Below are 25,268 nucleotides of genomic sequence, written 5' to 3' on the forward strand. Positions count from 1 at the left end.
TTGGCAGGAATTAAGACTCTAGACAATGGCTCACCATCCCTCAAAAGATTTTCAGCCTAAGTTCTTTAACCATATATTTCATATGTACAAGATGACACAAGCATAACCAGGTAACAATTTACTGGAAAAAAGATCTGGTCGCTTTATTATATTGCAAGCTCAATCTGACTCAATAGAAATAGTCATTATGTGACTGATTTGAGAGAGAACTTGTAAAAAGCACATTTTCTGGTTTAGAATGTTAACTGGAAGGTTGCTGAAATGAACATCCATCTCTGACATCAAGAATTCCGCAAGCAAGATGGTATTCTGTTAAGACAGAAATGCTAATGTTGCTAGGAAGTTCAAGAGAGCTAAAAAACTGCAGTTTCTTCTTTGGTTTTCAATTCTCCTCAACTGACCTAACAGTTCAGAAATATTCTGGCATATAAAATTGGGCTGGAAGGTGACCCAGGTTCTACTAAGACCACATGCCACAGGCTACCTGGGTACTTCTTATAAATACTAGCATTTACCAAGAGTGCTCTAAAGTTTGCAAAGCCCTTTACATATATTATTAAGAAGCAGCTTGGTACACTGCAAGGAGCATTGGTTCTGAAGTCAGAAGGTAGAGGTTTGAATTCTCCCTCTAACAACTACAACCTGTGTGACCAAAGTCAAATATTCCAGGTGCCCTGGGCCTTAGTTTCAACTATAAAATGAAGGGGGTTCAACTTGATGGTCTCTGAGGTCTCTTCTAGATCTAGATAAAAATTTTATAAATCTAGAAGTCTCATCTAGGAAAACTCTGAAACTTGGCCTACTATAAATCTGCATCTTAAATTACAAATCTGTCACACATGTAAAGTTAACTTTGAGCTACAATCTGATGTTCATGAAACTTATCTTAAGTACTGGAGAATAAATATCATTTGGCATTAGCCTTTTTGGATACAAATTCAAAATCGATATTCGAAACAAATATTCAAATTATGTGACTTGTGAGGAAACATCTATGAGGAGTGGAATGTGTTAAACCCACATCCTGTAACTAGATGGAAATGTAAAGAAGGAAGTTGGAAATTCAGATCTTAATCTTTTTTTGGACTGGAGCTATTAGATGTGGAAGTCATTAAGAGTAAAGGTGATTACTGAAATCCTAAAGTGGAGAGAGAGAGTACAAAGACAGAAAACCAGGAGACCAAGCAATACAGAGAAGATTGTTTTAACAATACTAGAAAGAGAAACAGAAGTGATTTTTAACCAGCTTATTCACTGCCCAGAAAGCAAAAGGCAATAAAACCGTAAAATTCATTTTCACAAAATACTGTTTATTAGGCTCTGTGAACCTTTTACTTCACATGTAAAATGAAGGAAGAAGACTTTCAAGTCCCTTAAAGCAATAAATCTATGATTCTATAAAGTCACTCCTCCTGAGTTAGGTGGAAGCTGGTTTAGTGTCATATGAAAAATGGGTGACAATGGCATTTATATACATAGGGAGCAGATCCCTAAAAGAAAAAAAATTTTTTTAAAGGTCAGCAAGATCATAGATAGTACTGAATAGATTGCTTTCAATGGGAAGCAACTGACAAATGATTAGCCAATTCTTGATATTTATAAATGACACTTTAAGGTAATTAACAATTGATATATTAATGATAAACTGCTTTATTCCTCCTATTAGAACAACTACTACAAAGGAAGATTTGCTTCATATTCAGTATCTGTCAATTAGTTTCATTGAAACTTAAGGCAAAAGACAAATTCTAGGCTTCCCAATGGCTAAGCCCTTCCTATTGTAGGTTGTTTTGTCATAAAGTCAAATAGGTCATTAAAACATAAATACTCTTCATAAAGTTGATCTCTGTAAATCTGGCTATTTTAAATAACAGAAGGGTTCTACATTCAGTAAACTCAATAAGACATTTAGAAAGGACTAGTCTTCAATCTTGTACCTATAAATCAAGACACAAATAGAATAGAGTATTTCCACATTATATTAAAAAGTCCCACCCCTTCATATTGACTATCCCTCCCACCACAAGATCCATTGTCACTAGCATTTGCTAAAAAAGTTTTTTCAAAAACATGACCACCAAAGATGTACCCTGCCACCTGTACCCAACAGTAAAAAAAAGAGCTAGTAAGAGAGTGCAAAGAGATGAATGTGCTCTGATGAGTTCTAGATCTACATGCATGCAATGACGGTCAAACTAGGCAGACAGAAGAATCAAAACAAGAGCTCCCAAGCGATACACGAGAATTTTTTAAAGGACAGAATCCTCAGTGAGCCCCGTTCCCTTTCAGTTTCTCAGAAAGGGTTAAATTTGTATCTGTGCTGAGAGAACTAATGTTTTGTAAAACGGTAAACACTCAGGAATGCAACAGCAGTGACATGTTAGTTTCATGCTCTTTAAGGAACAAATCTACTTTTTGCAATATGACCAGATCTTATCTATCCTACTAGAGAGATCGATTTGAATTTTTTTAGGCATGGTCTAAATATTAGAAAATAAAAATTAAAATAATTTATATATAATTTTAAAAAGTGATAGCAAAGGCTTTTTCACAATAGTCTTTCCTTTGTCCATTCTCAACTTCAATTATAGGCTATATATTTAGATTGGTTATTTGTTGCTTGGATATGAGTTACTTCTAATAAGACTTCACCTGTCATTACTGAAAAGAAGCTGGCTCTAATGACAGAATGACTACCTGAAGATTATAAGAAGTAGTGTCAGAGACAGGGATTGAATCCAGGTTCTTTTAATCCAGATGCTCCTTTGACAATCCCAGACTACCTGATCTTTATCCTTAGATCCTCAATTTCCTCATCTGTAAAATGAGGAGACTGTAGTAGATAGCTGAAATTTCTTCCAGATCTCTACATACATATGCCTTCTCAGCAAAAGATTCTATCAGAATTGCCTCTTTTCATCTTTTTACCGTTTCTAAAAAACTTCAGTTCAAGATGGCCAACTTGAATGGTTCCTGTCTTTTTCCATTTGTTTCTTGAACCATCAGTTTGGATATTTTAAAAATTGAATGTACTGCCACATGACAAAGTTAAAATTGCTACTCTGGACAAAAGAAGAAATTCAAAACCATATCTTTGGCTAAGAAGGCATACAAATTTCTAGAGCTACTTAGAAACTGTAGCATCAGATAAAAAAGTCTTCTAAGTGAAATTGTTCACTGAGTAAACAATAAGAATATTCTAAAACTTTCTTCCCACAGTAAGTTAAGTACTGAAGGTACTTAATTGCTAAAAAGGAAATTAAGTGGAATTTAAGCATTCCATTCTTTTATTAATATATATGTGACATACATGCCTATATGTGAGTGATACTTCACAGAATAGTAAAAACTTATTAAAATACTATTTGAAAGCCGTACCCATGACCATATCCACAATATTTGGGGAGGGGGTATAAGGAGCATAATTTTTTTGTCTTTGTTGTTAGCTAAAAATATTGATATAGGTTCTTTTACTGAAAAATGACCTCAAAAAACGAAGTGTTATGTTTAAAGCACGTTGGATTGGACACAGTAGAATGATTAATGTTATAAAGGGAATTAAATGAGCAAAAGATACATGTTAGTTATAGGTTGGGCCATAGTTCTTTACATACCTCTCCTCTTCCCCCCACTTTTTAAACTAACAGAAAACTTCAGTATGTTAAAATTGTGTGGTTTCAATCAACACTACAAATAATCTTAACACTTTTCATGTGTTAATATATATTGTGAAAGTGCTTCTGTATCATTGAAAACATACAATACTTGGGGAGGCTAGGTGGCGCAGTGAGTAAGGCGCTGGCCCCGGAGTCAGGAGGACCCGAGTTCAGTTCCGGCCTCAGACACTTAACACCCACACAAAAATACTAGCCATGTAACCTTGGGCAAGTTACGTAACCCCAATTGCCCTCCAAAAGGCCAAAAAAAAAAAAAAAAGGAAACATACAATACTGCGTTATTTGCTCTGTTCACTGAGGCTTTCCATTTACAAAATCATTAAAGAAAGGGGGAAAAAAAGCAGTGGAGGATGTCAGTACAGCTAAAGGTTAGCAATGAACATTCCCATCACAACTGATTACTCCCTGTTTCCCTTATATTTGTTGTAAAATTACCATTTCCGAGTCACTGTGATAGGCCTGCCCCACGCTTGCTGAAGGCCCTGGCTCAGGGTGAGAATCTTGGTGAGGGGGTAGAAAGGGCTCAATAATGTCATCGTAATCATCTTCCTCTGTATCCCCCTCCCCATCAGCAAAAGTACCTCTAGTCAAGAAATCGGAGCGCGTCCGCGCCATGCGAGCTTTCTTTTTATGGGCCGGTCTGGCAACCTGCTTGACCAAATGATAAAACAGATAACATAACAATGTTTTGTTTTTTTTTTTAAAAGGAGATTCTGCTGATGTAAGGCATCAAAGTGTAGGTCTCACATGGGCTAATGTATTCCTTAAAACATCCCTCCACCCCACCATATCCATTACGAGCAGAAATGGCAGTGGGATAAACAAAAAGGACGCATTGCTTATTAGGAAAAAGGTCAGAAACAGATGTTAGGAAATCTATGCTGCTAGACTTCACAATAGAGCAATCAAGTCCTCCTTTCACATGGTTCAGGGTCAGTGCTTTACTACAGTCATATTTATAAACTGTACAATTCTGCCCTACTGACATTTTTGGATGTGATCCCAACTTTCCTGGAGAACCTTGTGCTTCCCTTGCCAGTAGGATGCCTTTACTCACTAGTAAATCAGTTTACTTCACAGTTCTTTTATCACAAATGTTTGTAATCAAGATGGGTAGAATAAGAGGCAGTCAGGAAGTAGAATAATTCCCAAATCAACATAAATTTGTTTCAGTTAAAAGAATAAGCAAAATCTTTTGCTTACCTCTCCTCTGCCTGGCCCAGTCAATTTCACAGGCTTCCTAGGTAGTTCACCTCTTGTGTGGAACTGATTATTTCCATGGCTTAAATATTCCTTACTGAAACTTAAGACAACATAATTAGACAAATTAAAAGAAGATTCTTTCCTATAAAGACTAATATACAGCAAAACTATCTAGATAAGTACTAGAATTTTATTAATTTCACCCATTAATACTTCTTGAGTTTCCATAATTCCCAAATTATTTTTCTATTTTTTTACTTGACTTCCATTGTTATCAAGAATTATCTTGAAAATACTGAGCTACCAGAGCTTCAGAAAGTAATCATAGTATACTTTACCATGAACTTAAATATACAGCCAGGTCTCTAAGCTCATGGCATAAGGGAAGTATTATGTTAAATGAAAAAGGAGAATACAGACACTACACAGAAAAACTAAAGTATTATATAGGTAGAGAAAATTAGGCAGCACAAGGTTATTTAGTGTTGATATACACTGGTTTTAAAAAGCTACTGAACAGAAAAAAATCTCAAATTTTCTTTGAATGGCTACACAATGTCAATTTCCCATTCCTATTTATTTTATGTACAACTCTTCAAGATTATTTGATTAAAATTACAAAGTACCACTTGTCTTATAGCAGACCACACCAGACCTTCTCTTAAAACCCTATTGCTGGGGCAGCTAGGTGGTGCAGTAACTAGAGTACTGGCCCTGGAGCCAGGAGGACTGAGCTCAAATCCAACCTTAGACACTTGACATACTTACTAGCTGTGTGACCTTGAGCAAGTCACTGAACCCCAACTGCCCCTCCAAAAACAAACAAATAAATAAATAAATATAGGGGCAGCTAGGTGGTACAGTGAATAGAGCATCGGTACTGCAGTCTGGAGGACCTGAGTTCAAATATGGCCTCAGATACTTGACAAACTTACTAGCTGTGGGACCTTGGGCAAATCACTTAACTCTAATTGCCCTGCCTTCCCCCCTCCAAAAAAAAAAAAAACAAAACCCTATTGCTCTTATATCTACTGCTACATAATTTAAGTCTTAATTATATACTGTTGTTTTAATATTATTATCTAACCATTACATATGTTTTTTCCACCAAGTCTTCAGGCTCCTTGAGGTCAATAATCATGTCTTAACTGTTTTAAATTTCCCTCTTTTACCTCCCTCCCCGACAGGAAAGTGTTGGGTACATAGTAGGTGCCTAAAATACATTTTGAGTGACTGTAATCACCCAGTCCAAGCAGGAAACCTTAAGACAGTCCAGATGAATAACTGTGCTAAAGATCTCTTACCTTAAAGATTTGATTCTTTCTCCAAATATGACTATTGTGTCTAATAATTCAGCCAATTTCATCTTGGTTGCCCTCTAAGGTGATAAAAAGCAGTCTGCATCTTTAAAAATACCCTATGACTGCTTACCAACTTAGAAAAAGTCAACTAACCATATGGTACCTTGAAAGAAACCCTTGAAGAGACCTGGTTTCTAGTGGGCAGGGAAGGCTGTCCACCTAGCTGGAGTTTGGTCTGCTTGACAGGTCTTTGGTCAGGGAAGCTAACTGCTTCCTAAGCATGTATCCTATAATGGGAAGGTTTTTAAAACAATTTTAAAGTTTTGACTTTGATAACTCTAGACACAGCTCTATGTAATAGTAATGGCATTTAAAGATTCCCCTGTATTGGCTTGGTTTTTGGTTTGATTGTGTTAAAACCCAGAGCTTGTTAATCCCACTTGTGGGATGGACTTGTTGATGTGAAAAGAGAGTGCTGAACTGGGAGGAGCTGGTGACATAGATTTAGAGAGACGCGAGACAAGAGAGAGGCAGAAGAACTTTTTGGAAGCAGCACCTTTGGAGGCAGAGAGAGACTGAGAGAATTGCTGAGGGCCACTTTGAATTGCCCTGGACTTTTGAGACCTGCCCCCGGAGCTGCCAAGGACTGAGGAGACATGGATGTTTTGCTGGTACTTTGTCTGTCTGTTTTGATGTCGTTTTGCCAGATTTGTCCACTGGTGAAAGACAGTCCTGTTGTTGCAGAAGTGTTGGAACCTTGCTGTTGGTTCCGACGCCCTGAAGAAGGATTTTCTTGTTGTATGTTTACAGAAATCCTGGAAGAGGGTTTTGCTAATGTTTTCAGGGGTCCTAGGACTGTTCTGCAGACAGAGAATGAATTAATGAAGAGACTGGCAATGTATCTTGTGGCCTTGCTAAGCTTTGTCTCCCCAGGAACAAAGATTGCTGAGAACTTGCCTCCTGTCAAGATGAAGAAAAGACCTCCATTTGGGTATTAAGTGCTGTGTTGTAACTCTGGGGTAGATTCAATTGTGATCCAAGGGTGGGGAACTTTTGACCTTTTTGTGTTCTATGATAGAACAAATGAATGTACTTTACTTATGATTGGAAACTAATCTCCATTTGAGAAGAGGGGTTTTGTGATGGACTCAATGAAGGTACAGCCTAGGGGTGGAGTAGTATTTAGAACAGGGACTCTGTAATTGATTGAAGGATTGGAAGGTCCTGGGGTGGGGTAGTACTTGGAGATTATTTAATCACACTTAGTAAATGGTGTATTTTGAATGATGTCATATTTTGATCTTCTCTGTTCTTAATTTGTCACTGAATAAAATGGAGAGCACCTATGCTGGTATTTTGAACCTTGGAAAGTTGCCTTTCCTTGGCATTACATTACACTCTGTCACTAAACAGCTATGCAGCAGCTCACTTAATAATGCTGGACTTCAGTTTCCTCATCTGTAAAATGGCTGCTAAGTCTCTTTTAGTTGTAAGATTTTTATGATTCCATGAAAAAATAAAATCTCTTATGCTATTATATCAGGAACTAGAGACTTGTAGTATAAATAATTTTCAAAATACTTTCATACAACATACTCTTTTCAAGTTAAGCAACTCTCTGAGGAGATAAAATAAAGGAGACTTAGTAGATTTATATGGTTTTAGCTTGGAAAAGTGCTGAAAAGACCACTTAAGAATTGACTATGGTGCTTCTGAAATATTCCATACACAAACCTATTCTATTCCAAATTAATGGAATACATGGTATTGAACCAAAGAAATTGTGGCATGGTCAAACAGGAGTATTTGTGGTGGACAATTTTTTGGAGACAATATACTAATATGTAATGACATGAAACTTTACTCAGGTGTGCTGAGGTATTTTACAAAAATCTGTTTCTTTGGACTATCAGCATCTTTATGAAGGAAAGTATAATGGAAAATCCCTGAATCACAGGGATGCAAAACAAAACAAAAAACAAACTTCAGGTGGTCATTAAGTTCTACTATATTTCAGTTTCAAACATCAGATCTTCACCTGTCAATTCAATTTACAATAGTCTGTTTGCTTTAAGCAAAAAAAAAAAAAACCTGGGGAAAGTTTTGAGGGTGGAGAGAGGCTAGAGAAAAGGAAGTACTGAGAATCAGTCTGTGAGAGATAATTTAGTGTCATCTTAGTGGTCCACAGTAGGCCAATAATAGGATCACAGATTTTGGAGAAGAGACCAAAGAAGTTAACAAGTCCAGGCCCACTCATTTTGCAGATGAAGAACTGAGGCCCAGAGACTTAAGTGACTTACTAATAACAGGAAACAGAATAGAGATGTGAACCCAGGTTCTCTGACTCCAGACCTGGTGCTCTTTCTACTGTACTGCAGTGAAGTTTTTCTGAATAGTCTAGCTGCTTCCTAACAGATTATAACTCAGTTCCTGCAAGTATGGCTGAACTATGGCTGGGCTGCATAAGAAATACAATCATAACTTTTTGGCATTTCATAGAAGAAAAGCTAGGAGATCCAAGAATCTTCTATTAACATATAGGGGCTTTGTGTAGATTTAACATTTGTAACTTCAAAAATTTCAATAAGTCTAGTTGTACCAGAAAATGAAACTGTTAATGATATTTAACAGCAAACTGGTATTCTTTTTGTAGATGATATAGACTATTTTTTTTTTTTTTATTAAGCAATCAGGGTTAAGTAACTTGCTCAAGGATACACGGCCAGTTATTTCTGGGTGTGGTGCTGAGTGTCTGAGCCTGGGATTCGATCTCCAGGTCATCCCAACACTGGAGCTGGTGCTCTCACTCGCAGAGCCACCTGGCTGCCCCTAAGCAATTGGGGTTAAGTAACTTGCTCAAGGTTACACGGCCAGGTGTTTCTGGGTGGGTGCTAAGTGTCCGAGCCCAGGATTCGATCTCCAGGTCGTTCTGACACTGGAGCCAGTGCTCTTACTCGCTGTGCTACCTGGCTGCCCCTGATATAGACTATTTCAATATCATTATCCACAGGGTATGATTTACCTTCTCATTTACTATACCCTTTTTTCATTTAAATGCAACTTGAATAAGTTCACTGCATATATCTAGCTACTGTAATTGTCCAAAATTTTCATACTGGTTTTAAATACCACTTGCAGATTTTAAATTTCATACTTTTAACTTATTATGGCTCCAGAGACCTTAGGGAATTTATAAAGACCACATATATGCCACAAGCCGTGGCAAAACCTATTGCCTTTTTCAAATTCCAAGCTGATGGAGGCTTATGTGCTGCTAAGAGTGCTGAATACACAAACATTTATAATATCCTTGGGCTGCTGCTCTTGGCCTAAAGTTTCTCACTAGGTCGTGATGGATAGCTACCTTCAGGTGACCTGTTTTAAAAAAACAACAACAACATTTTTAAAAAAGTATTTATAAATACTTTGTTTTTTTTTTCTTTTGGAGGGCAACTGGGGTTAAATGACTTGCCCAAAGTCACACAGCTAGTTTTTGTGTTAAGTGTCTAAGGCCAGATTTGAACTCAGGTCCTCCTGACTCCAGGGCCGGTGCTCTATTCACTGAGCCACATAGATGCCCCAAGACCTGTTGAATTTTAAACAGAATTTGCTCTGCTGAGTAAACTGCCTGATTTATGTGTGAGACACAGAGGTAGGTGCTGAGAATACAAAAGCAAAAATGAAAACAGTCTGTAGATGCAAGGAGCTTATCTTCTACAGAGGAGATACAATTTACATATAAATGTATATACAAAATAAATTTTGTGATGGGAGGAGGGAACTAGCCTCTGGGGAGTGAAGTTTATAATAAAAGGCTTTCTGTAGAAGGCAGTGGAGCAAGGAAGGACACTAAGGATTCTAAAAAGCACAAGTCAGGAAGGAGGGTATTCTAGATGTAGAGATACATAGGGAGGGTCATGTGGCTAGTGTGAAGAGTTCCTAGGGAATATAAAAAGAAGTAATGCAAGGGAAAGCTGGGAAGGTAGGCTTAAGAAAGGTGGGGAGGGGCCTTAAATACCAGAGTCGGCATCTGATCCTAAAGGAACCAGTATACTTCACCGAGCGGGGGGAGTGGTATCATCAGACTTGTGTTTGAGCACTAAGCAATCAATATTCAAGGAAGATTCTGGTATAAAATCAAATAAATATTCACTTACTGTGAAGGACCCAAATGGTCTTTTGGTGTGAAGAAAATAACTTTGGTCCTTCCCTCCTGGGAATGCAGCCTCTTGGAAGCTACATTCAGTTTAGTGTTCCACCCATCAGTCCTGATCTGTGAAATACCAGACTGGCTTTGGTTTTCTTTACCTTCAAAGAACATAGTGACAGGGCGGTCCTTTTGGACTGGTTGATCAGGGGTAACAGTAAGGCCTTTAATAGTTACTGACAAAGATCCTGGCACATTCTGTTCTTCCTTGTTTGTAGGGTTTATGAGGAGAGACTGTGGCCTTTCAACTGTTTGCTTTGATGGTCGGACAGGCTTTGTTAGCAAAGATTCTCCTGTTTTCCATGATGTCTCAAAATTTTTGAAGGCTTTTCGCTCCCTTTCCAGAATGTCTTTCTGCTGACGAATCTGTTCCATCATTTCTTTTTCATTTTGCTGCTGCAATTGCTTTTGTCTTTCTTCCTTTTCCATATTTAGCTTTTCTAACTTCTTAAGCACAGTATTAGAAAAGTCAGTATTTTTCATGGAAGCAGTAGCCACTGGTCTACCTTCTTCAGTGAAGTGATATTTTCTGCTTTCTCTGTTTGTGTCCAAGGTAAAAGCTATCCCTGGCTTTTCTTCACTTCCCAAAGCTGTGTTTTTCCAAGTACTTGCCCCAAGCTCAGGACTTACTCTTGTAGGATCTTGTGGTGGTATATAGAAAGTTGGAAGACTATTTGGGATGAACGGTTCTCTGAACTGTGGCTTACAGGTCTGAGAATCGCTGCCTGTCTTGTCTTTCATGGCAACATGCTCTGAAAACTCTGAAATGGAGGGTGACATCTTTCTAATAAAGATATTACTGTTCTCATCTGATACTATGGGGGTATTTTCTTGTAAATCAAAATTTGAATCATGGGGTAAAGGTTTCTGTGCCTTCGGTGAGGGAATCTCTAAATCTCCTTCATTTGAAAACACTGACTCTGGTTTGCTTTTTGGAGTTTCCTCAAAATTCAAGAGTTCTAAGCTTCCCTGAGAACTTTCACTCTCAGGGGTTCCTTGTGATGACTGTAAGCCCTCAGAAATCAGTTCTGTGGACCACCTACGCTCTTCTGAAGGAGAAATCCCACCACGGACCTTCAGCAATTCTAAACTAAATATTGCTTGCTCCAACTCACGCATTCTCCGGCTCTCTCTTTTTGCTCGCCCTACTTTTTTTTGACTGAGATCCTCTAATGACTTGCGTCTCTGTCTTACAATTACATCTTGCTCCAAGTCTATGCTACTCTGGCTAATAGCTCTCTCTTGTCGTTTGCATGGTAAGTCCTCAGAAATGTCCAGTGAATTGGCATGGCTGATCCGATTATTTTCTATTACAAATTTGTATTCTTCTACAGCTTTCATTCTTTCTTCAAATGATCCATCCTCCCATTTGGAAGGGTCTGAACTCCAAATCTCTAGAGCATTCTCTTTAATTGCTAATCCATTTTTCAATTTAGTTTCTTTTAATCGCTGTTCTTTCAAAGCTCTAAATCTATATAAAAAAAGAAATATAACATGAATTTTCAGAGTCATATTTTGGTCACAACTGGATACAGGATAAATAGTATTGGTTAAAATAGAAGCTGTATCTCTTAAATTTTATCCCAGACTGATAAAATGTTAGTTGAAAGGAATGTTAGTGATTATCTGGTTAAAACAATATTTTAAGAAAACCAAACTTTTTTAGTAGTGAATTTGATAAATATTAACGTGATCACTTTCATATAAAACAAAGAATAGCAAAAGACTGTATATGAAAGTCAATGTATTACTCATGTTTTTTTTAAAGCACATACTAGATTTAACATGGTTTTAAAACATTATTACTAGCTGTATCTCCTTTAAACTTCTTTATGCTTTCTTCTGTGTATTAAAAAAAATTTTCAATGACACTCTTTTTGACTTCATTTTTTGGGGTGCATCATTATCCCAAAGACTTCATTTTACAAAGAGGCAAACAGGCAGTGAAAATAACTAGCCCAAGGTAATGCAATTAAGTAAGAGAAACTGAATTAAAAACCAAGTCTTCTGACACCTGATGTACCATTTCCCCCCCCCAATTAAACCATAATTTAAATAGGAATACATATACATGTATATACATATATGTAAATACTTAAAACATGCAAAATTACCATGTTAAAAAACAAAATAGACATATTTGAAAGAAATCTCTAATTTTTAGTAAAAGTAAATAAACATACTTCTTTCATATACACACACCACATTAAATTAAAGGGACCTCAAGAAAGCTGAGCAATTTAGGATGGAAAATAAGCCTAGGAATTTGGTCCCTCCCCTATTACTTCAGACAAGCTCTTCCCTCAGTTGGAAAGCCTAAACCCTCCCACTATTCCATGGACTTCCTCCCCAATTCCTTCTTTCCTTATTTTGATAAGGAACTTCCTGGAGTCACCTGTGCAGCTGTAAGGATCATCTACCTTCACAAATGGGAAGCAGAACTTGAGCCACAGAGTAAAGTACAAACTGTGAGGAGAAACCCTCTATCCCTCATTCCTAGAAGTCTCTTCCATCCTTGGGGATGAAGAGGAGAATTCTTAAAATTTTCAGTACTATATTCCTTTCTTGAAAAGAACTCAGGATAGTAATGTAGGTAGTTGCAGAAAGCATGCCCTTGGGAGTCCTGGATGGCCCTCAGTTTGTCTCATCAGTGGCAGGGTTGTCGGGCATTGTTTCCTTCAGTTTTTGTGTTGTCTAGTGGGGAAAGGGTTGTGTCTGGGGACACCAATGAAATGTAAGCTATCTCTGTGGTATGAGGACAGCAATTAAGAGATGTCCTGAGGTTTGGTACTGCAAGGCAGAATGGACAGATGGCTAGCCTTTAAGTCAGAAGACCTGGATTCAAGTGCTGCTCCTGAAACATACTAGCTTTTTGACTGTGGGAGTTACCTAACTTTACAGTACTCCAAGAAACTAAGACTTTAAGTTGCAGACAAATGGCTGACCTAAGTCAGTGGAGTGTATCTCCACACCAGGATCTCGCTATGTAGATTAAATCATGGGTCCAGATTGAAATTATCTAAACCAATATGGTAAAACTGAAGCACTCAGTTGCAATTTAGAAAAATATATAGTTTATGGTACGTGTAAAGGTATTTTAAAAAACCCCATTTTTCTTAGTGATACTTCCATAACTGGGAAGGTGCTGAAGCTATTTTCTGAGATTGAGATATTCTCTTGTGACTTTCTAGTTAAGCAGCCTAATCCGACCCTAGGCTTGGGAAACACTGATCTCATCGGAATGGTGCTCTACATACCACGTGTGCCCAGGCTTCTAGAAACAACAGGGCACCCATCTGTTTTCTTTACTGGTTTACAGCTGCAAATTACCTTTGCCTGGCTCTGAATCCTCGGCATGCTGCCTGTAACAGGATAATTTTGTTTCTCTGTTGCTTGTACAGTTTGCTTTTCCAGTATCCTCTCCATCCTGCCTGTATGCAGGTGGCAGCAGCATGCCTCCGTCTGCAGTACTCCCGCCAAGTTTCTTGAATGATGGAGGCTGCTGCTCGCATCTGCAGGTACTGCCGCCTCTCCCAGTAAGCCCTCCAAGCAGCTTGAACAACAGTTGCCGCATTATTCAGAACCAGAGCATCAGCCTGGACACCTCTGCCTTCATCATGCTTCCTACTCAAGTAATTTCGCCAGGATCGCTACAAAAGACCCAACAGTGTATGCTGTAGGATTATCTCACACCACAGTTTTTTAGACAAATGAAAATGGTCCTGTGCCATGATAAAATAACAAAGTACCAAGAAGTTATTTTAGCAAAAGCAGATAAAGGAATTTTGTTTTTCAGATATGCTGTACTTTAACTCCCTTGTTTTTCCTTGGAGTATCTTAACTCTTGGCCAAGAAAATTCCAAAGACTAAAAGCTCTGAAAATCAGGATTACTAACACTGGCTTTGGATGAGTTGTCAAATTCATTCCTTCTCCTTTGTGGAGACTTTCAGAAATATAATGTTAAGAGGTAAAAATAATGTAGCCTATCATATTATGTGAGATGTCACGCTGGTTTTAATGCAGATATTTACCAAAATCTATTCTCCCTTTGCACAACTGCAACCCTCTTTTCACATTCTGCTATGGTACCTGCCTCAGGCCTGATCTGAGCACTGATATTCTATGCCACATGGCTGACATTACTCACCTTGTACACCCCATTTTATTTGCTTCCATAGAATAGCCTGTTAATAGATAGCTCCATTTTGTCTGCCTCAAATTGGGAGCTGACCCCTTTATCCAAGATTGCTGGCTAGTTCAGGTTCATGTCATACTGAATGATGAAGTACCTGTAATACAGTTCTTTGAAAGAGCTGCATTTTCTTTCTATCCAGTTTGGGCTCTCTCCTTTGTATTTTCGTATCTGTGGACATGCGGTATCACCCCAAAGAATGTGAACTCCTTGAGAATAAAATTTCAATTTTTTGTCTACATTTCCAGCTCCTGACCCAGTGCTTTAAACAGGAATTCAAAGAAACTTCATGGAGAAGAAATGAGTATATTTTAAAGTAAGTACTACAGCAGTTAAAACATATCCCTTATTCCATTTACCTTACCTCCTGGGAAAGGAAGTAAAAGGTACTGTGAACATCAGTTTGTACCTTGTCAGGTAGAGAAAGGGAGTAGCCAGGTTAGGGAACATAGTCAAAGGTGTATGAAGAAGCCCTGGACCTAGAGTCAAGAAGACCCGAGTTCAAATCCTGCCAAGGACACTTGTTAGACATATGACCCTGGGCAAGTCATTTACTCTCTAATCAGTCTCAGTTTTCCTATCTATAAGATGAGGATAATGACAGGACCTACTTCACAGAGTTGTCAGGAGACTCAAAAGAGAAAACTATAGAAAATACTTTGCAAACCTTAAAGGGTTCTGTAAATGCTACCTATTATTAATTATTATTATACAAAGGATCTTTGATTTAAACAAACTTAGAAGGAACCCCAGGGGTCATCTAATCTATCTACATTGTTTCATAGATGAGGAAATAAGACCCAGAGAGGTAACTTGCCCAAGACAACTTAGGTACTGAGCCGGAGAGTGAGGGTTAGAACCCAGGACTTATTCTAAATTCAGTGTTTTCCACTGTATGGAAGAATAAATTATGCCTCATTCTTAAAAATTACTGTTTAAAATTATTTCCTTAATAGGAAATCCCATAGGATTAAAAAAATTCAGCACTTTGAATTCCTATAATATATAATACATTTTCATCCAGGGTTAAGTATATACTCCTTTTACTGACACACTATGATACTTGGGTCTTTAAGAGAGGCCAAAAATCTGTTACTCTGAAATCTACCTAATGATGAGTGACTCTGAGCTTTGCTAGGCTGGTCCTCCGAAAAAAGACATATAATTTGCCACTATGTCCATAAAACAGAATCTAAAATAAATTGGTTTTTTTTTTGCTTTTTGGAGGAGGGAGGGCAGGGCAATTGGGGTTAAGTGACTTGCCCAAGGTCACATGGCTAGTTTTGTGTTAAGTGTACGAGGCCAAATTTGAACTCAGGTCCTCCTGACTCCAGGACTGATGCTCTATTCACTGTACCACCTAGCCACCCCTAAAATCTTTTCAAAAATCTCTACATTACCATGAACGAGTGATGATAAGATCTGCAATAAGGATGCTTCAGTACCCATTTAACTGAACAGAATACCTGGCACTAGCACTAAGGTATTAATCAAGTGACTGACTGACATTTCTCTTAAGTTTTCCCGAATGATAATCCCAGGGTGTAATAGGCAAGAAATAGTGCATTTTTGGGGGAATAAGTAATCTGATGATGTTTCAGAACAAAGAAAAAAGATCCTGTGAAGAATGGCCCAGGTTAATGAGTAGGGCAACCTGCAGATTGCACTCCAACAATATAACTAACATCTAAAACAGTATATAGTAAGAATTCTATGCTTTCTAATTCTAAAATATCATTTAGAAAAATTTTATATAAAAATATACAAGTCATCAAATACTAATGTCTCATGTCCCTTTGTTGCTAATGATAATCATATAAGGCACATTGCTAGTAAAAATGGTCTTAGTGTCAAAGCTTTCTGTTCTTAGAAGCAAAGATTAAAATATGAAACTAGCAGAGGTAGAACCAAGATGGCAGAGTAAAAGGCAGAGACTCCCCCGAGCTCTCCACCAAACCCCTCCAAAAACCTTTAAAAAAATGACTCTACACAAATTCTAGAACCCACAAAAAGATGGAGTGAAACAAATTACCAGCCCAAGACAATTTGGAAAGTCATCAGAAAAGGTCTGTTGCACTAGGGTAAGAGAGAAGTGCAGTCCAGCACAGGTCAGAGAAGGCCAGGCCCCAATAAGTCCAGAGCAGACCTTGGAGTAACTAGATCACCTGCAGCAGTGGTGGTTTCCAGACCTCTCAGCACAGAAACCAAATACAACTTACAAGGTGAAGGGGCAAGGTAAGCCCCTCTGTGAGGAATAGGATTACATAAACCAAGGCCCTACCTCAATATGACCTTTCTACTACCCTGAGCTGTCTGGGCACAGAGGATCCTGAGAACGTGAGGGCTGCTCCTCTCCTGGGACCCTGGCCAGGTCCTTGAGAAGAGATATGATAACTGTCCAACTCCTGGAACTAGCCATTCCAAGGAAACATCGTTCTTGGGGGGGGACTTGGAGGGATTGGCCTCTGTCCCAGGCCTCACACAAGGTACGATGCTTGCTAAAAACACCTGGCAGGATGCCCTCTTTCTTCTCAGCACTACTTAAACTGTAAGATTCAGACCCCAAACTGGAATCTCACTCATGGAGGAGACATCTTGCCTGGGACCCTCCTGTGCGGGGCCCTGACATCTGTACTGGGATTCCCCAACTTGTGTGGTCAGGTGTTGGTGCTTCCCACAATGGTGATGCTTGTAAATATATATTTATATATATATCTCCATTATTAATCATAGTTGCTCTTATTCTTCCATCTTTAAGCCTTTCACTCTGTTATCTCTGGTTTCTTTCTCACTTGCCTATATATACATATATTCTGAATAAATATTCTAAAGAAATTGCATTGGGTTGAGTTTTCTTGAAGTGCTGAGTTTTCCATTCATGCGAATCCTGAACCTCCTAAATCAGACAGGTCAGCAGGAAGGGTCTGTTGCACCTGGGTAAGAGTGGAACACAGTCCAGCACAGGCTGTACCAGCACAGACCAGGATCAGGCTTTGAGAGTGACTGAATTATCATCAGCAGCTACAGTGGCAGCTGCTGTTTCTGGATCTCTCAGTCCATAGACAGTAAGTAGAGCTTGAGCCCAGAGTGGAGGGGTGACCCTCCTCATAGTTTCAGGGAAGAAAAGTGTTTGTGGTCACTCACAGACCAGGAGAGTAAGTAAAGACCTGTCCTTAGATCATACCACTTAGGAAGAACTGAAAATTTATAAGTCCCTAGAAGTATCTCTGAAAACAGCTGCACAAAACCCCTGAAGCTTGGGACAGTGAGGCCTCCACCCTGGAAGCAGAGCCCTACTTTAGCAAAGACTTAAAAATCAATTAATAGACTGGGAAAATGAGCAAACAGAAAAAAACTCTGACTATTGAAAGTTACTAGTGGTGACAAGGAAGATAAAAACACACACTCAGAAGAAGACAACAAAGTCAAAGCTCCTACATTCAAAACCTGCAAGAAAAATATGAATTGGTGTCAGGCCATGAAAGAGATGAAAAAGTATTTGAAAATCAAGAGAGGAAGAGGAAAAATTGGGAAGAGAAATGTAACTGATACAAGAAAAATCATGAAAAACAAGTCAAAAGTTTGATAAAGGAGACACAAAAAAATACTGAAGAAAATAACACCTTAAAATACAGACTTAACTGGCCAAATGGAAAAGGATATCTAAAAGTTCACTGAAGAAAATAATTCTTTCAAAATTAGAATGGAGCAAACGGAAGTTATTGACTTTATGAGAAATCAAGAAACAATGAAACAAAACTAAAAGAATGGAAAAAAAAGAGGACAATGTGAAATGGAAAAACAAATGACCTGGAAAACAGATGCAGGAGAGAATTTAAAAATTATTGGACTACCTGAAAGCTATGATCAAAAAAAGAGCCTAGACATTATCTTTTGAGAAATTATTCAAAGAAAACTGCCCTGATATTCTGGAACCAGAGGGTAAAATAGAAATGGAATTAATCCAGCTCCTGAAAGAGATCCCAAAATGAAAACTCCCAGAAATATTATAGTGAAATTCTAAGGCTCCTAGGTCAAGGATAAAAATATTGCAAGCAGTCAAAAAGAAACAATTCAAGTACTATGAAGTCGTAGTCAGAATAACAAAAGATTTAGCAGCTTCTAAATTAAAGGATCACAGGGTTTGGAATACAATATTTTGAAGGGCAAAGGAGCTAGAATTAAAAACAAGCCTCACTTACCTAGGAAAAATGAGTATAATCCTACCGGGGGAAAAAATGAACATTCAATGAGATAGAAGATTTTCAAGCATTCTTGATGAAAAGACCAAAGCTGAATAGAAAATTTGATTTTAAAATACAAGACTCAAGAAAAACACAAAAAGGTAAACAGGAAAGGGAAATCATAACGGACTTATTAATTTAAAACTGTTTGCATTGCTACATGAGAATATGATATTTTAACTCATAAGACCTTTCTTATTATTAGAGAAGTTAAAAGGATCATATATAGACAGAGGGCATAGGTGTGAGTTGAATATGAAGGGATGATATCTAAAAAATAAAATTAAGGGGTGAGAGAGGAATGCACTGGGAGAAAGAGAAAGGGATAAGTAGAATGCTTAAATTATTAAATTATCTCACATAAAAGAGGCAAGATAAAGTTTCTGCAATGGAGGGGAAGGGGGAAAGTGAGGAGGAGTGAGTGAACCTTATTCTCATCAGAATTGGCCCAAAGACGGGCTAACATGCATACTCTACTGGGTATAGAAATCTATCTTACTTACCCTACAGGAAGGCAGGAGGGGAAGGGGATAAGAGAAGGGGGGAGGTGACAAAAGGGAGTGCACACTGTGGGAAGGAGTAGTCAGAAGCAAAACACTTTTAAGGAGGGATAGTAGGGTGAAAGGAGAGAGAACAGAATAAATGGGATGGGGAGAACTGGACAGAGGGAAATATAGTTAGCAATAGGAACTGTAAAAAAAATTTTGAAGTTTCTCTGATAAAGGCCTCATTTCTCAAAAGCGCAGAACTGAGTCAAATTTATAAAAATTAAAGAGCCATTCTCCAATTGATAAATGATCAAAAGATGATTAGTTTTCTGAAGGAGTAATCAAAGCTATCTCTACTCAAATGAAAAAATATTCGAACTTACTATTGAATGGAGAAATGCAAATTAAAACTATTATGAGGTACTGGATTGGCTAAGAGGACAGAAAAGGTAAATGACAAATGTTGAAGGAAATGTGGGAAAAATTAGACTTTAATGCACTGCTGGTGGAGTTGTGAACTGGTTCAACCATCCTACAGAGCAAAGGGCTATAAAACCATGTATATACCCTTTGACCTAGCAATACCACTCTTAGGTCTGTATCCCAAAAGAGACAAGAAACAAAATGGAAAAGGACCTATATGTACAAAAATATTTATAGCAGCTCTTTACTGGGGGTAAAGAATTAGAAGTGGAGAATAGAACAAGTTATGGTATGTGATTATGATGGAATACTATTATAGTATAAGAAATGATGAGCGGGGGGCCGCTACATGGCATAGTGAATAGAGCACCGGTCCTGGAGTCAGTGGACCTGAGTTCAAATCTGGCCTCACACACTTAACACAAAAACTAGCCATGTGACCTTGGGCAAATCATTTAACCCCAATTGCCCTCAAAAAAAAAAAAAGGCAAGAAATGATTAGCAGGATGCTCTTTGAAAAACCTGGAAAGACTTGCATGAGCTGATGCAAAGTGAAATGCAGCAATACTGTAAGACAATTAGACATGAATGACTTAGCTATTCTCAGCAACACAATAATCCAAGACAACTCTGAAGGACTTAATGATAAAAAATGCTTTCTATCCCCAGAGAAAGAACTAACTGATAGTGTCAGTATACAGATTGAAGCACACTTTAAAAAATTTTTCTTTATTTTTCTTGTCTATGCTTTCTTTCACAACATGACTATTAAGGATATATTTTTCATGACTATACATGTATAACCTATATTGAATTGCTTGCCTTCTCAATGGGGGTGGAGGGTGGGGAGGGAGAGAATGTGAAACTCAAAGTTTTAAAAATGAATGTAAAGAACTGTTTTTCCATGTAATGATGGAAAAAAAAAACACTAAATAAAAGCTTAAAAAATTATGAAACTAGCCAAATGTGCTGGGAAGATCTGTCTTTCTCACCTGCAGGATGATGACTGCCTGCCTCAGATTGAGGAAACGCTGTCTAGTAAGCATGGCTCGGAACCATTGCTGCAATAGTATGATCCTCTGGAGCACTTCCTGGTGCAGCAAGTCCTGTAAGTGCTGGCGTTCTTGTTCTTTAAGAAACACCTAACAGAAGGAAGAAAAGGATTGAGGAAAATCACCTTTGTAGAGACAGGAAAAGTGATTTTGTAAAACTTCATCTAGAGAGAGACGTAATCAGGAAGATGATGTGAGTCAGTCTGATGGGTACAGTAAGGAGCCAGCTGTTTGTAGACAAATATAATGCTTATCACTGCAAAACTTCACCATCAATAGTTAAGTTAGTGATAATACTATGACCTTCAGGACTCAGCTGTGTTCATGGCCTAGTGCAAAAGAAAGAACATTAGTTCTGGAGTCTGAGAATATGGATTCAAATTCTGCCTCTGTTGTTTACTACCTGCATGACCTTGGGCAAATCCCTTAACCTTCCAAGGCCTCAGTTACCTTATCTGTAAAATTAAGAAGTTGCAGCAGACCCTAGAATCCCAAGTGACTATTCATGTCTCTTACTACTTTATAACCTCAAATAACACAGGGACCACATCTCAATCATGACATCTCAGTCACCATTCATTGCCTATTAGTACCTTACTGTATTGTATATACATAGAAATGCAGAACTTAAGCATTCAAATAATCTCAGAGGACATGATTCTAATCTATACACAAAGCATAAATCCTCTCTATCATATCTACTCCATCACTAGCATCTTGCACCTATCCTTGTATCACGCAGTTTTGATTTCTCCTCAGTACACAACAGCACACATACACAGTACACTCTGGATCTACTTCAGCCTGTCAAAATTCATTCTGAAAATTTTCACTCTGCACTAGACACACAACACCTCAATCCTCATCCTGTAACATCAGATCCTGTTTACCACTTTATTCTCTCTAGGTTTTCATGGCACTGCTTTCTCTTGGTTCTCCTACTTGTCTAATTTACACTTTCTAAGTATATTGTGGGCTTCACTGTGATCCTTGACTCCTCACAGATTCCACATACCCAATCTGTTGCCAAATCCTGTCATTTATAGCTTTAAAATATTTCTTGGACACACCTTTCTCTTTCTACTCACACAGGCATTACCTTAGTTCAGGAACTTATAAACTTTTACCTGGGTTACTGTGATAGCCTCTGAATTGGTCTCCTTGCCTCAAGCCATCCTCTACACAGCAACTAAAAAGTGATTTTCCTAAAGCACATGTATGTCACCCCCTCTCCCCCAAATCACTAAATTTTAGTGGTTTCCTTGTGTCTCTAGGATAAAATGGAAACTCTTCTGTTTGGCAAGTGAACCTCTTTATAACATCAACCTTTCCTGCCTCCTCAGTCTTTTTACACCTTACTGCCCTCCGTGGGCCTGCCATACTAGACTGTATGCTGCTGCCTGCACATGTTTTTTTTTTTGTGCCTGTGTAAGCACTGACTTTCCTCTATGCCTGGAAAGCTCTCCCTCCTCAATCCCTACCTGATGGAGGAGGTCTTTCCCAGGACTTTCAGCAAGAAATGCCTTCTCCTCTTAAGTTACCTACTTTACTCTGTATGTACCTCTTTATGGACAAAGTACCCTATTTAAGACTGTAAGGTGGAGGGCAGGGACTAGGACTTTACTACAGCAAGGAAATCATTCAATGTTTCACCCTAATCAATTTAGTATCCTTCTTTCTGGGGGTTATTTCTAACATTATTTTTTCCCTTAAGCCTCCCACAGCACTCTTCCTTTTCAAAGGCTGTCCTCCTTCTCCTCCTCACCAAAGTCAACCCCTCAACATGCACTCTTGATCCTACTTAGGCATCTAGGTAGGTAGAGAAACCTGAACTCGGAATCAGGAAGGTCTAAATTCAAATCTGGCCTAAAGAATTTATTAACTGTATGATTCTGTGAAAATCATTTACCTCTGTTTGCCTCAGTTTCTTCAATGTAAAATGGGGATAACAGCATCTACCCTCCAAGAGTCGTGACAATGCAATGAGATAATATTTGTAAAGCATTTAGTCTAGTGCCTGGCCCATAGCAGGCATTTAATAAATGCTTGTTTCCTTCCTTTTCATCTTCTCTTTTCTAGCAAATACTTCAACTATCACCACAATTCTCTCTTATCTTTAATCATTCATTATCTATTAGATCCTTCCTGCTGTCTCCTATAGATGGCTATATCTCCCCTACCCTTAAAAAAAAGAAAACCCTTCAGTTTATTTGACCATTCCAGCCTGACTGAATTAGATACCACCTCTTGACAAGCAGAGGAGAGTTAGGCTGGATGGAACGGATTATACCAGACTGTGGAAGCCTTTGAAAACCAGGCCAAGGAATTTACTTGTAATGAAGTGTACATACAGTAGGGAGCCACTGTAGGTTCTTGAATAGAGGAGTTCTAAGAACATGGTTCTTAGCATCCTGGCAGTCTTATTTAGAATTGGAGAGGAAAGGATATGAGAGACAGACAAGTCACTGAAAGAGCTAGCATAGTAGTGTGGATAAGGGATAACAAAGTTCCAGTTTACACTGGTGACAACAGGAATAAAAAAAGAAGAAAATCTGAGAATTTCCAAGAAATAAATGACAATGTAGCAAGAGATATGATGTGAAATGGAAGGAAAAGGCAAAACAAAGTATAATTTCAAGATTCTATTTAGGAATAATGAAAGAATGGTGGTATGATAGACAGGAACGTGAAGTTTGGGAATAGTGAATGGAGAAACTATTTTGCATATGATAAGTCTGAGGTGATAACAGCAGAATATTTGGTGCATTATGAACCACAGCCCATTGGAAATAAAGACATGGAGCTAAGGGTTTTTTATTATTACAATTATCAACTAATAGCATTTGCCCTATCAACTTTCTTATGGTATACTGCATTTGATCACAGATTGAGGAACCTCAGAGGACATTTAGTCCAACCACCTCATTCTATAAATGAAGAAGCAGATCTAGGGAGATTAGGTCATTTGCCCAAGGTCATATAGGTAATAAGCTTCAGAAGGAGAATTTGAATATATCTCCTCTGACTTTCAGAGCCCATTATTCTACATGACTTAGGTAAAGTTTTTCAGACATGTAAATAAACTCAATTTTTATGTAGACACCAAATGTAGACACACTGCATTTACCATGGTTTTTCCGACTTGATAATTACTGGGGCTAAGCTTTATTTTCCTGAAGAAATCTTGAATGTTATATTTTGAAGGAATAGTTTCACGCTGGAGAAGAACATGGAAATGGTCCACAAAATCCTATAAAAATGAAAAAGAAACAATGGTAAAACTATTATAAAAGTAATAATAATAAACACAACAACTAACATTTCTATAGTGCTTACTAGGTGCTAGTCACTGTGCTCAGTACTCTACAACAATTATCACACAAAATGCCCCATGTGAGCTGTTGCAGTGGCAAATTTCTAAGGGTGGTAGTGGGAATGGAAAGAAAACTGTTCATAAAAGACTTGGTGTAATCCATAAAGTTCTTTATAATTACAATTTATCCTTTAAATTTAAACAGTATAAAAAGCCAGTTTAGGGTCATGTACCTGGGGATAAAATAACTTAGGGGTTATTAGGAAGATGATGGAGGTAGTAACTGCAGTGTTGGATAATTAAAGAATCATAGAAACTCAGAGCAAGAAGAGACCTTGAAAATCACGTAGCACTTTTCCTTCCTCTTTGAGATAAGGAAAGCAAGGCAGAGAGGTGAAGTGAATCTTAAAAGTTACAAAGAACTGAGATTAGACCACCAGTCTTCCAAGTCCTAGTCTATTCTACTACATCATGATGCTTTTCTAAAAATTATTTTAAAGAATGCTATAACACATTGAAAAAGTAATTCTACCATAACCTATTTTCACAGAAACATACATAAATGTGGCAGGTGTTAGTGTGTGACCAAAAATGAGGTTTTGAAGCCTAGAGTGACTAAGAGGGTCTCAGTTACACTAAAGCCTCTATATAGCTTGGAGAAAGCTATATGATCCCACCCAGTAATGGCATCAGCAGAGGCCAGCTGTACTAAATGAGAAGCTTTGGATTTCAGTTGTGTGGCAGTCAGTCAAGGAAAAATCAGATGCAGAAAACTCAGAAGAATACAAAGAATGAAATACTTTATATTTGGGTAGGCAAATCTGAGTTCTATTAATCCTTAAGAGTACCAAGAATATAGAAAATTAAAGTTTTCTGACTTAAGGAGATGGAGTATTTACAAATCTTAGGAGCAATTTATAACAAATGGAAATTGGAAGGCATTACTGACAATGTAAATATAGTAAAGATACTTATATGAGCATAAGTAGAGGATTCCTACCGTGTAGAAGTTAATACTTTTTATCCTTTTCCATTTTCAAATAACAGATGGTTAAAGAAAGAAAAGGAAGAAGGGAGGAATAGTACCGTGTTTCCCCAATAATAAGACACTGTCTTATTATTTTTTTTGGACAGAAAAACACCAGAGGGCTTTTTTTCAGGGGAGGG

General features: G+C 37.9%; 1 protein-coding gene across 14 annotated transcripts in view; it reads right to left on the reverse strand.

Annotated features, from left to right (window-relative positions):
* The window catches only part of MYO9A (myosin IXA), a 324,456-nt gene that overhangs the window by 80,391 nt on the left and 218,797 nt on the right, over positions 1-25,268 (reverse strand). For 10 of the 14 annotated variants that reach the window (XR_011164264.1, XM_069067272.1, XM_069067273.1 and 7 more), the window contains 6 exons: positions 23,916-24,038; positions 20,729-20,878; positions 13,719-14,038; positions 10,339-11,859; positions 4,881-4,980; positions 4,113-4,328 (listed from right to left, as the gene is read on the reverse strand). Coding sequence is in view for 13 of the 14 variants with exons in the window: in XM_069067272.1 (XP_068923373.1) it covers positions 4,113-4,328; positions 4,881-4,980; positions 10,339-11,859; positions 13,719-14,038; positions 20,729-20,878; positions 23,916-24,038 (2,430 nt within the window). In the remaining variant the exon portion in view is untranslated. The remainder of the gene's footprint in view (positions 1-4,112; positions 4,329-4,880; positions 4,981-10,338; positions 11,860-13,718; positions 14,039-20,728; positions 20,879-23,915; positions 24,039-25,268) is intronic. The other 4 variants (XM_069067274.1, XM_069067282.1, XM_069067280.1 and 1 more) reach the window with 2 other exon arrangements.

The sequence above is a fragment of the Petaurus breviceps genome, unplaced genomic scaffold, assembly GCF_028583685.1.
Source record: "Petaurus breviceps papuanus isolate PSGF00001 unplaced genomic scaffold, PetGlider_PUasm1.0 90740, whole genome shotgun sequence".
Taxonomy (NCBI): domain Eukaryota; kingdom Metazoa; phylum Chordata; class Mammalia; order Diprotodontia; family Petauridae; genus Petaurus; species Petaurus breviceps.